Source organism: Medicago truncatula, chromosome 7, assembly GCF_003473485.1.
Source record: "Medicago truncatula cultivar Jemalong A17 chromosome 7, MtrunA17r5.0-ANR, whole genome shotgun sequence".
Taxonomy (NCBI): Eukaryota; Viridiplantae; Streptophyta; class Magnoliopsida; order Fabales; family Fabaceae; genus Medicago; species Medicago truncatula.
In genome coordinates, this window is record NC_053048.1 from 52,720,306 (window position 1) to 52,732,453 (window position 12,148).

Below are 12,148 nucleotides of genomic sequence, written 5' to 3' on the forward strand. Positions count from 1 at the left end.
TTAAAAAATATCATTTCATAAAAAAAAACACCATTTCATCATTTATAAGAATCATAATAATTTTTTTAACATTTTATTCAAAAAAAATAATCAATATTCAATAATATAAGTATTAAAAATTAAAAAAAAAATTAAATTTTAATTTGCCGACACTTTTAAAAAATAAAATATAATTATTATAATTGTAACTAATAGAAAATATATTTTTTTAAGAAAAAAATATTCATTAAACTAATTTAATATATGGGTGTACCGGTGCAATAGAAATTGCCTATATTTTATTAGCCAAAAATGGATTCGATAATAGTTGGATTCCCTCCTAACGAATAGAAGCCACGTGGTCCCTAAAAGTGATTGAAAATAGTAACGTTAGTTCGATGGTCCACTCCACGTTCTATAAATGGAACCGCGCCTTCATCGTCTTTATCTCACAATACATTGTCTTTAAGCTTTATCATATTTACACCTAACAACAACAACAGCGTGTAAACTAAAGTGTCCTTAAGTATCACTTCTTTCTTTCTAATTTCCTCCTTCTAACTTGTACGCAAAATTAATATCAAAAAATGGGCACAGCTACCTTCGTTGATATCATTCTTTCCATCCTCCTACCTCCTCTTGGTGTCTTCCTCAAATTTGGTTTGGAAGTAAGTAAAACCCTCTTCCTTATTTCTTTTCAGAGTGAGATTTCCTCCTTGTGAAGGGTTATTTTTGTAATTTTTTCATGCTTAATTAATTGTTTGGGATTTTCTGTTATAAATATAGGTGGAGTTCTGGATCTGTTTGGTGCTCACCCTTTTTGGCTATCTTCCTGGAATTATCTATGCTATCTATATTATCACTAAGTGATCCATCATCTTCTATGTTCCCCTCAATTTACCTTTTGTAAGTACCATTTTTTACTCTTTTGGTCTCTACTTGTTCTATTTTTTTTTTTTTAAATTGTCTTAAAATTTGAATGTTGTGCTTATACATAAAATAAATTTAACTAAATCATTAAGCTTAGCTTTTTTATATAACTGAACCCTAATTTTTCTTTGAGAGGTCATTGGTTATAATTTTGAGTTATATAATTAAAGTAAATCATCCTTATAAATAGTCCGAATTTTATTTTAAGTCCCTACAAAATAAAAACACACTTTTTAGTCTTATAAATTTTTTCATGAACATTTTTAGTCTTTATAAAATTTTTCTATCATCATTTTTAGCCCCTGTCAAAAAATTTCATCAACATTTTTCGTCCCTAAAATGCTTAAGGAAAATGTCACAGGGACTAAAAAGTGTGATTTTATTTTATAAGGATTAAAAATAAAACTGTGAATATTTACAGGGACTAAAAACATAATTAACCCTTATTTCTTTGAGATAAATTTTCACTCATTGAATTTGAGGGTAAAGGGTATTTGGCTCTGTTTTAGAGTTATTTTAGAAATATGCTTAAAAATGACACTATAGAGTAATTTTATTGGATAAATGTATAAAAATAAAAATAAAATAAAATAAAAAAAATAAAATAAAAACTTCTCCCTTACCATCTTTGAACCAAGGACCTTAAAATGAGGCACAAACCTCTAACCAAGAGATCACTTGGAAGTGGGGTAGTGTACGGTGTACCAGTTGAATTATATTTTTTTTAACCTGCTCAACCACACCCAAATAATGAAATTCATAATTTTAAATAAGGGAAAATCTCATGGTTATGTAAAGGCCCTACTTCCGTAATTGAAAAAAAAAATATTGCTCCTTTTTTTTCTAGAAAAATTCATCTTAAAGGTAAATAAGTGGTCGATTACAATGTCATAAGTGCCTTTTTTTCTTTAAGTTTCATAAAATTTTTAAATTTTTTAATACATTTATGACATTGTGATTAGTAAATGTCAACAACCACAATATCATTCAAGTATTATCCGTATTTTAAGGACAAGGAAGAAAATATAAAGACGATGTAACGTAAAGTAAAAGGAAGAAGACGCGTGGATTTCATTCGGCTAATAAAGCATTATATGCTGTCTGTCTACTTGCTAAATAATTGTTGTGATGCTTCTACAGCAATGAATCAATTGAACGTTACGTTTTGTTTTGTTAACTTTTTTATTTACCTTCTATTCTATCCTATGTTTCTGTTGACAGGTGGATCATGAATCATCGTTGTGAGGGAAGGGGTCGTCATTCGATTCAGATAACATTTGTTTCGTGTAAAATTGTTATGTCATTCATTTTTTTATATTTTTCGGTGTCAATAGTCTTTTTTTTCTTTTCCTCTGTTTTTAACTTCCGTTTTTGTCCTGTGTGAAAATGAACATTGTGAATTCTATAAATGCTATTAGTCCGGCTCAAGAATCTTGTTCATGTACTCTTGACTTTAATATATATACTCATGGTGATTTTATCAAAAATATTATATATTCAAGGTGAACACTATAGTCGAGCAAAAATATATATTCACAATTAGTAGTTTGGTAGCTTTAAAATTCGTTGGGTACCCTACCTCTCTCAATTCAATTCCACACGAAAATCACCAAATGGGTACCTGGCTTCGTATAATATCATGTATGCTACATTATTATTGTAGAAAAAAATAAAATTGTATATATTATTATTATTCACCCACCTCATCAAAGTTATTCTTATTTCTGGATAATTCCTTTTTAAAATGTCTTTTCACACAACTTCCCACATGGGAAAATTTATAAATTTCAAACATTTAAACCTCAATGTCTTTTAAAGTGGGGAATAATCAAGTTACTCACTGGTGAATTCTAAAACAAGTACTATTAGACTTAATGAATGGTTTAGATTTATTAAACTTGAAAATGAGAACTTCCAAAACATTTTAACACGCAATCTTCTCTCAACTTTCTTCCCATTTGCACTTCTATGTGGCCGTCGAACTGCATAACCAGAAAACTATGCTCGTGGTGTCATAATCGAAGGCCAAACATGTGTACTAACACTCAATAGCTATGAATAGCTACGTAAAGTGTGAATTAAGGTTGTAGAATTAGAAGTTTAGAACCTTTCGTGTTAATATGAATGTTGTTGAGATTGATTGCTAAAAGGTTGTAGAATTAGTATATGAGTGCAGGTTGTGGCATGCTAGATTTAGGAATTAAAGTTTCAAAAGTTTGAATTAATATTACTAGGAAGAGCAAGAAGACTACATACATGAAGTGGTGCACTCAAACATTTATGTTCTGTTTGAAGTAGAATCCATACAGGGAAACTTGTATATTATCTCTTTTGTCGATGAATTCAGTTGCATGATATGGCTATGTTTGATCAAACATAAAAGAGAGTGGCACCTGATATCTTTAAGAAATTCAAAATGTTTTTGAGAAACCAATAAATTGATAACTGATGGAGTCTGGAGATGGAGAGTACACTACCAATCTTTTTGAAAAGTATTGTGAAGAAAATGGCATCATCATACATGTAGTTACAACGCCTTAAAAATTCAAATGAGCCTAAAAGATATTCTAAAGGATAAATGTTTGCCAAATAAATGTACATGTATCATAACTGAATAAATTATAGAAGAGGCTATGAGCAGTTAACATGGAAAGTGAGTTGAGTGCTATTGAAATAAATCAAATATGGTATATGATAGAACTACCTTACGATAAGAAGGAAATAGTAGTCAAACGAATATGCAAATTGAAGTTGAATCTTGATGGTCCAATTGTTAAATATAAAGCTAGATTAGTAGAAAGAAATTTCATGCAAAGATAAGGAGTAGATTATTCTGAGGTGTTGAGATCATTACATCAATGATGGTAGCATTGGATAGTGAAAAAGGTTGACCTTGTGTCAATTTGATGTCAAATCTACATTTTGAAACAAAAGGAAAACAAAGATGGTATAGAGATTGAATAAGGAACTTTATGGATTAAAGCAATCACCAAGTCCAAGAGTATGAAATTAAAGAACTGATTCCTTATTTGTTCAAGCTGGTAATCGCAAGTATAGAGTGGAACATGCATTGTGCTTATACGTGGATGATGTATTGATAAGTGTCAGATTGACCCAAATTAAGTCAATTTCATTATGTTTGTATTTGTGAATTATGTAGGCATTTGTGATTTTTTTTAATGATTTAACGAGACTACTTCGCTCCTAAACAAAATGAACACCCATTTAATTAACGAATTCACACTTTTCTTATAAATAGGCATGGCAACAAAACTCATATACGTGATTATCCGCCCGAATCAAATCCAATTTGATAGATTTTCCTCGTTTTGACTGGGTTTTGGTATGGGTTTTCTCCGATCTCAAAACACGGGTATTGGACGGGTAACGGGTATATAGGTACCCACCCCGAACTCATACCTAAACCCGTCCAAAATGTAAAATACTTTATGTTGATATGTTATATTATTTTGTTTGATAATTGTCATATTAATAAAAATTACCATTGATATTTAAAGGATCAACTAAATCATTTTGTCTAACAAATGTGAAAGTGAGCTTATTGTTGGATAATGTATTACAATGTTGCTCTTGGGGATGCAAAAAAATTTCTATTAACATTATTCAATGTGGGGACGGAGATGGGGCGGTGATACCCGAACCCGTCGAGGACGGGGATGGGATTCAATTTCTCATCCCAGTTGGGTATGGATAGGGTAACATGTAAATATATCATAATCGAGTATGGGGACGGAAAAGGTAAAATCCGTCCCCACCCCACCTCATTGCCATGCCTACTTACAAAGTAATTAAAGCTACTCAAAATAGAATTTGGACGAGGTCTCACATTTTTAAAAGTTGTGAATCCTAATGAATTTAAAACTTGATTATAATTTATAAACATGCTCTGATAAAAATCAAAATTTAAGAAAAACAATTCATAAGACAAAATCTATTAAAGAAAATAACATTTTTAAATGTTAACATTTTTTTTTTTTTGAGGAAGTTAACCAAAAAGCATTAAATTTTTAACCACATAATTTGATTTTACAAATATAGGTATATAATTATTGAATTACTTTATCTATCAAACTTGAATTTTTCTTTTTAGGAAATAATCTTTCAAACTTGAATTTTTTTTTTTAAAGAAGCTAAGTTAGCCCACCTAAATTGGTATCGGAGATAATCGAACCTGAGACCTCGAGGAGGAGCACACTCTCAGATCCCAAGCTAATACCACTAGGCCAACCCAAATGGGTTTCAAACTTGAATTGTTATTATTAGGTTTAATTGTTCATATTGACCCAGTAATATACATGATGTCCAGAAAGGCGATCAAGAAGTTGATTTTTTCATGATTTTTTTTTCAGTCATGTTTAGAAATTTAAAATAAGGTTTTCCACAAAAAAAATGATTAATTATGAATTTTCATTCCTCATTATTAAGAATTACTTAAACAATTTATAATTAATTCTTCCCTCGTTCAAAAACTCTAAAATTTCATGGTGAAGATTCTTATAATGTTCTAACTATGTCTTAATAATTAGGGAAAAAATTTTGACACGTGGATTATATGTGTACTCGGAACAAAATTACAATTTTGTAAGTTTTAATTATAAAAAAAAAAAAAATCAAAATAAATTGAGGCTTATTTGAAATGTTGTAAAATTTTGCAGATTCTTTCTATGTATTTTTATAGATATCTCTACAATAAATCAACTCAAAATTTTCGTTTTATTTTAGATTTAAAAATTCATAATAAATCGGTCTCTCGTCAAATTTCTTTTTTTTTTTGTAAAAAAATCGTATTTTAACATTCTAAACATGTTTGCAAAAAATCATGAAAAAAATTCAATTTCTAAGTCACATTTTTGGACTTTGTTTATATTAGAAGGTCAAAAATATGAAAAATTTCAAATTACAAAATTAAAATACATGTTTTTATTTTTATAAGATCATTTTTCAAACTATACATATATCACATGGTCAATTTAAACAATTAGCCATTGCGTAAATAGTTTTGGACTTTTGGTCTACGTGTATTCTCGGGTAACATTTAGGTATTATGATTGATAACATTAGGATATTAGTCTACCACCATGTCGCAAATGTATAAAAGATACAACATTGTTGTTAGAGAAAAAAGAAATTCATTTGTAACACTCTGATTGATCAATATCACATATATCACCCACGACAATGTCACCAAGAGTTTTTTTTATATATATATAAAACCAAGAGTTATCGGTATATTCGCACAACGAACCGTAACGTGTTGGAAGAATGGGCCAGGTGTTTCCTTTTGTTTGGGGTAATTTTTTGAATTAATTGAATAATGAAAAGATTATTAAATACTCCACATTGTATACAGTTGATGTGATGTTCATGTCGGCTGCGACCCACCTCCCCACGTGCACAAAACAATGGCAACAGAGGGCGAAAAATTGAAACGCGACATACACACGATACAAGAGAGCAGTGATATTATATTTTTTAAGGGTTTTAAATAGATAAAAGTCAACATAAGTTACCGTCTGAACACATATTCATTTGTTGTTTTACTAATTTTTTGTTTTATTTTTTTTTTGAAAAATGTTGTTTACACATGTTATAGAGCTGAAAAACACAATTAAAATATTAAAATATCTCTCTGCAGCTAACGGTCGATGAATGAAAATGTCTGTTTAAGTAATTCTCTCTGTCGCTCTTCCTCCCTCCAACGTGACCCATACAACTCCGCAGACATTTATTATTTGTTTGTTGGAAAATCTCCTTTTATTTAACAATTTTAAGGTGAATTTTTAAAAAGGTGCATCACATTTGCTTTACGAGAATTAGTTTTCGTACACCAGGAATATGAACATAGCTTCTCTCCATTCATTTATGTCAAGAACAAGGAACATGAAGACACCCAAAAGAATCAGCTAAATGAATCTGATAAGGAATTCTTAAAAAACGAAACGAAAAGCATTTTCTTGGAACAACCAAAGTCGGAAACACCGACGACCACGGCGAGAACGAAACAGGTCAAAAACGCCGACGATGGTGGACACGGTGGCGACTATGCACCGAAACCACCCCATACATTACAATCATGAAACCCCCAACCTCCTCACTGTTGTTGTTGACTCAAAAATAAGGGATTGAAAATGAATAGAGTTGTAAAAAAATTGGTGATCTAAGAGAGTTTTAGATCTGCATAATTGCAAAAGCATTTAAAGGTTTGAGGAATTAACCATGGTGATGATTGTAGCAATGAAATGGTGGATCTTTAGTTTTTTTTTTCTTTAATGATTCATTAAAAAAATTCTAACAAACGATGGAAGAATATGATAATTCTGGGTTTTTTTTTATGATGCATAGGGAGTATTTTGGTGTTTTACTGGTGTTTTTCAGCCCTATAACATGTGTGAATAGCAATTTTCTAATTTTCTAAAAAATTTCAATTGACTTTTATTTCCCCAAATATTTTCAATCATTACTTCTAATCTTTATATTTAAATCAACTTATACGTACTTTTCATATTTTTAAATTAAATTTTATAATTATGTTTAAAATATTATAAGAATTTCTTTAATTTTTTGTAACAGAAATTAAATATGATTTTTTTAGTGTCTAAAATATGCTTTAAGTATAATCTCAATTAGCATATAAAAAGTCTCCGCTCAAAAACAATTCAAACGACACTAAAATGTGAGATGCGTTTTTTTTTAATTATTATTACAAGGCTAATAAAAGAAAAAGACAAACATAAAACAAAGAAAAAGAAAGAGGCCTAAGCTCTAGGGAAGAAGGTTCCCATTTAGTCGATCCTGATTAAAGGAAGGAGATCACTTGCAGGAGTAACATGATGGACAAAATCTTCATTAGAGGTGGCACCAAGCTTAGCAAAGTAATCAGCGCATTGGTTCCCTTCTTTAAGGCAATGGTGAAGAGATAAATTTCAAGATTGAGGAAGGTTTTTGATGTCCTGAATTAATACTGCATAGGTGTGATAAGGGGAAACATGCTCTGTGAGAAGCTGGATTGAGAGCAAAGAATCTGAGTGACACACCATATCATCAATGCCTAAATCCATTGCTAGCAGCATGCCATGGTGTATTGCAGTAAGTTCTGTCATTAAAATGTCTGACGTTGAAGCAAGATACCCAGAGAAACCTGATAAAAAGAGATCAGCAGAGTTCCTAAAGATGCCACCATAACCAGCTCGAATTGGAGATCCCAAACAACTACCATCCACATTAAGCACAACACAGTCGAAGTTGTTGTTATTCCAACGCACCAAACGGTCCGGCTGCGGGACAGAAGTGGTATGGAAGGTTGATTGAATCACATTTATCGTATTTTGAATATGGAGATTAATTCGAGTAACGGGCCAGGTTTCATGACTCAAGCACATTTGATTGCGCGCACCAGTAGCATTAACCTTAATCTAGCTTATGGCAGATCCATCAAGGAAGAAATCCTGAGTCGCAAAGTCGAGATTAAGCCAAATGTTTTTAGAGAAAGTGCAGTCACACAGGCAGTGCAATATAGATTCTTCGTCTTCTCCACATCTGGAGCAGGTAGCAGAAGCTGCAATGTTTCAGTGATGCGGGAGAGAAAGAGTATGGACGCGTTATGACCAGCAAGTCAAACCAGCAGCTTGAATTTTTCAGGGATTTTCAAGCTCCATAACCAAGACCAAGAAACCATATCTAGAGGGTTGATACTAGATTCCGATTAGCCAAGAAGCCACAAGTATCCGCTTTTGCCTGTATAAACACCATCAATGTTATGTTTCCAAATGAAATTGTCATCAATCTTCTCGTTAAATCTGAAGTTGTTGTTGTTGATGAATTCTGCAATTGGCTGTGGGAGGATGGTGTAGAGCGCTTGAGTGTAATGGCCATTGAAGTGGAAAACATCTCGCACAGTAAGATGGATATCGATGATGGGCACCAGAGAACCAAGAAGGCCATGGGAGCTCCAATTGTTGAACAAAAAGGAAGAGCAGCCTGAGCCAGCACGCCAAACATATCCATTACGAAGGATATCTTTAGCTTTGATAATAGAGGACCAAGATGGGGAGCTGCTACTATTGTAGGTAGCATGGAGAGTGTTCGGCCAGAAGCGTATTTGCTGGATAGAATGTTTACCCACAGCTTGTTTGTTGATTGAATCATGTCCTAGACAAGTTTTCCTAGCAGACATGTGTTAGCATCTCTTGCCGATTGGATACCCAAGCCTCCCATATGCTTTGGTTTCGTGACTTTTTGCCAGTTGACCAAGTGAATTCCTTTGTTGTCCGTGCCTTTCCAAACGAAATTCCTAGTTGTGTGATCAATACTATCACAGATATTCTGAGGAAGCCAATTTATCTGCATGTAGTAAGTAGGAATGGAGGATAAAACAGATGTTGCAAGAGTTACTCTACCTGTTCTATTTAAGAGTTTATTATTCCAAGATGCCAATCGAGCTTGCATTTTTTCAATGATGAGGTTGAAATCGCTTCTCTTTGATCTACCATGAAGCATAGGAAAACCCAAATACTTTTCGAGAGAAGTAATGCTTTGAATACCGGATATGTGAGATGCGTTTAGAATTAGGGAAATAGATTCTCTACATTAAAGAGAAATCTAACAAATCCTCAACCCTTCAAAATAAATGATACAAATTATTTAATATTAAAAACAAGAGAGAATACATTTAATGATATAGATTTTCACATGTAAGTGATATGTGGGAATCTCGTCCCGCGTTTATTAAGCATGTTAATTGAATGTGATTTTACAAAAAGATTATGACTAACGACCCTTATTTTAAAATTACGTTTTAATATATATTTTTATTGAATAAAATTCATCTAGGTCCATTATTTTGAGAGTGGATTTTGCATAAACAGTGAGATTGTCTGGTATTTTACATATGTGACGTAGTTAATGCATCAAATACAAACGGTGTTACTGAAATTGTTTGACATAAAATTGTGGTTGCTATATACCAAGCTAGTTGTGGAATGGACTGAAGTCTGTAGGATGCTGCTACAGAGACGGGAAGCAACATAGGGCAGCGATAGAGACAGGCGTATACCTTCAATTCCATTTATGTTATTCATCCAAGCTAGAAGATGCTTTGTGGTGGTTAAACTAACCGTCCCCGCCACGTTAGAAAATGGGTCCATCACGTGTGCCAGCTCCTCAACATTCCCTTTCTCGTTTTTTTTTTTTTTTTGTTTTCCTTCCATATATGTGTTTGCATTACATGGAACTACATATGGCCATTGCCAACTGATCAAGCGAATGTCACCCACATGTGAAAATGGATCGTAGACCATATGGTTTCTTTGTTTTTTGGGTTTCTTATTTAATACACTCTTCTAAGTGTTTTTTATTTGCATGTTTAGTTGTACATTCTCATCAAAAGACATGCATCATTCTTTATAGAAGATTCGGAAAGAAAAAAAAAACTCCTCATTCATTTCATTATAATGTTATATTTGCAATAAAATAAATAAATAAATGATATATCTGTAAAAAAATAAAAAAAATAAACAACATATAATTAAAAACTTTAAATATTGAATAAAAAAAATTATGACCTTGTTTGGTAGCCAGGTTAAGAGAGGATAATATATTTTTTTTTTTGTTACAAAGTTAAACAAAACAACAAAAAGAAAAGGAGGAAAGCCAAAAGAAAAAAACAAAGAACTAATTCCTAGGTAAAAAAGTTCCAGTTGCGTCGTTCTTGAGAAGACTCATAATATCAATCGGAGGAGAAGGATGGATGAGGAAGTCCACATTCGATAAAGCTCCAAACTTGGCCATAAAATCTGCAAATTGGTTTCCTTTCTGAAGAGTGTGACGAACAATGATATTGTTTTCCTCTACTAAGTCTTTTATGTCTTGAATCAATACATCATGAACATGATATTTCATAGGAGGACCTTTTATGAGATTTATACCATGTAAGGAATCAAAGTAGCAAACAAGCTCATCAATGTTCATCGATTTTGCTAGCATGAGGTCCTGGTAAATGTCAAGTAACTCAGCTTGGAGAATATAAGAGGAATTGTGAATATAACCTGAAAATCCTGAAAGGTAAAAACCAGCATAATTCTTTAAGACACCACCAAACCCAGCTCAAATAGGGGAACCAAGGCAGCTACCATCAACATTAAGGATGACACTAGAGAAGTTATTATTGTTCCACTTAATGAATCTGATGTCCAAAGTATCATTAGATGTAGGTTTAAAGCAAACTTTGAAGTTCTCAACCATGCTCTGAATGTTGAAAGAGAGATGATGAGTGGACCAAGTTTCATTACTAAGACACATGTTATTTCGGTGGCGCCAAGCCCACCAAAGACAAGCCGCAAACAAAAAACACTGAGGACCCATCAAACCATCTTTAAGCCAATCATGATCAATCAAGTTAGAGAAGAATTATGGATCGTTAAATCTAGAATGCTGCCAAATGTTTTTTGAGTTATGACAATCATGCACACAATGAAGAAAAGTCTCAACATGAAGATTACACCTTGAACAAGTAGCAGTCGGAGCAATGTTTCTATGATTAAGCAAGGAGATGGTGGGCACAGAATTGTGGCAAGCCAACCAAACTAAAAATTTGATTTTTTCTGGGAGCTTTAATTTCCAAATCCAAACCCAAGAGAGGGAAGAATTAGGAAGAGTTACCGGTTGCATTCGGGATAGCAGCCAAAGGTACCCACTTTTAGTAGTGTAGGTACCACTTTTGTAGTTTGTACAAATGAAAGCATCTTAAAGGGAAGCATTGAATTTGAAGTGGGTGTTATTGATGGTTTCAAACACTATGGGAGGAAGTTGAGTGTAGAGAATCTGAGTGTGAGGGGCTAGTGGAGGAGATGACGTCTTTAACCGTTAACTAAATGTCATGAATGTCAATATAGGGTGCAAGAGGCCCTAAGTAACCAAAGGAGCTCCAAGGGCAAGACCAAAAGGAAGAACTACCGGATCATACGCGCCAAGAGAAACCATCTTTAATGATATCTTTAGCTTTGATGATAGAGGACCAGGTGGCTGAGGCGCTGTTGTGGGTAGTAGCATGGAGGATGCGCGGACCGGCAAAATATTTGTCAAATAGAAGATTAACCCAAAGCTTTCCAAGAAGACTAATGTTAGCTTCCCTAGCTGGTCTGGTACCAAGTCCTCCTAGGTGCTTAGAACAAGCAATTTTGTTCCAACCAACCAGATGAATACCTTTGTTATTAGAGTCGTA

The 12,148-nt window shown here is 32.9% G+C and overlaps 1 protein-coding gene across 1 annotated transcript; it reads left to right on the forward strand.

Annotated features, from left to right (window-relative positions):
- Nucleotides 1–418: 418 nt before the first annotated feature.
- Nucleotides 419–2,416, forward strand: LOC11435302 (hydrophobic protein RCI2B). Its single transcript, XM_003626083.3, has 3 exons — nucleotides 419–647; nucleotides 766–885; nucleotides 2,131–2,416. Exons 1-2 carry the CDS (start codon nucleotides 567–569, stop codon nucleotides 847–849), a joined length of 165 nt encoding a protein of 54 aa, XP_003626131.1. The 5' UTR covers nucleotides 419–566; the 3' UTR covers nucleotides 850–885; nucleotides 2,131–2,416.
- The last annotated feature ends 9,732 nt before the right edge of the window (nucleotides 2,417–12,148 follow it).

What these genes read in the sequence shown, in the direction of transcription:
- LOC11435302 (XM_003626083.3), top strand. Translation starts at nt 567, where the DNA reads ATGGGCACAGCTACCTTCGTTGATATCATTCTTTCCATCCTCCTACCT. An exon ending in TCCTCAAATTTGGTTTGGAA is followed by an intron (nt 648 to 765) that starts GTAAGTAAAACC and finishes TTATAAATATAG; the next exon opens with GTGGAGTTCTGGATCTGTTT.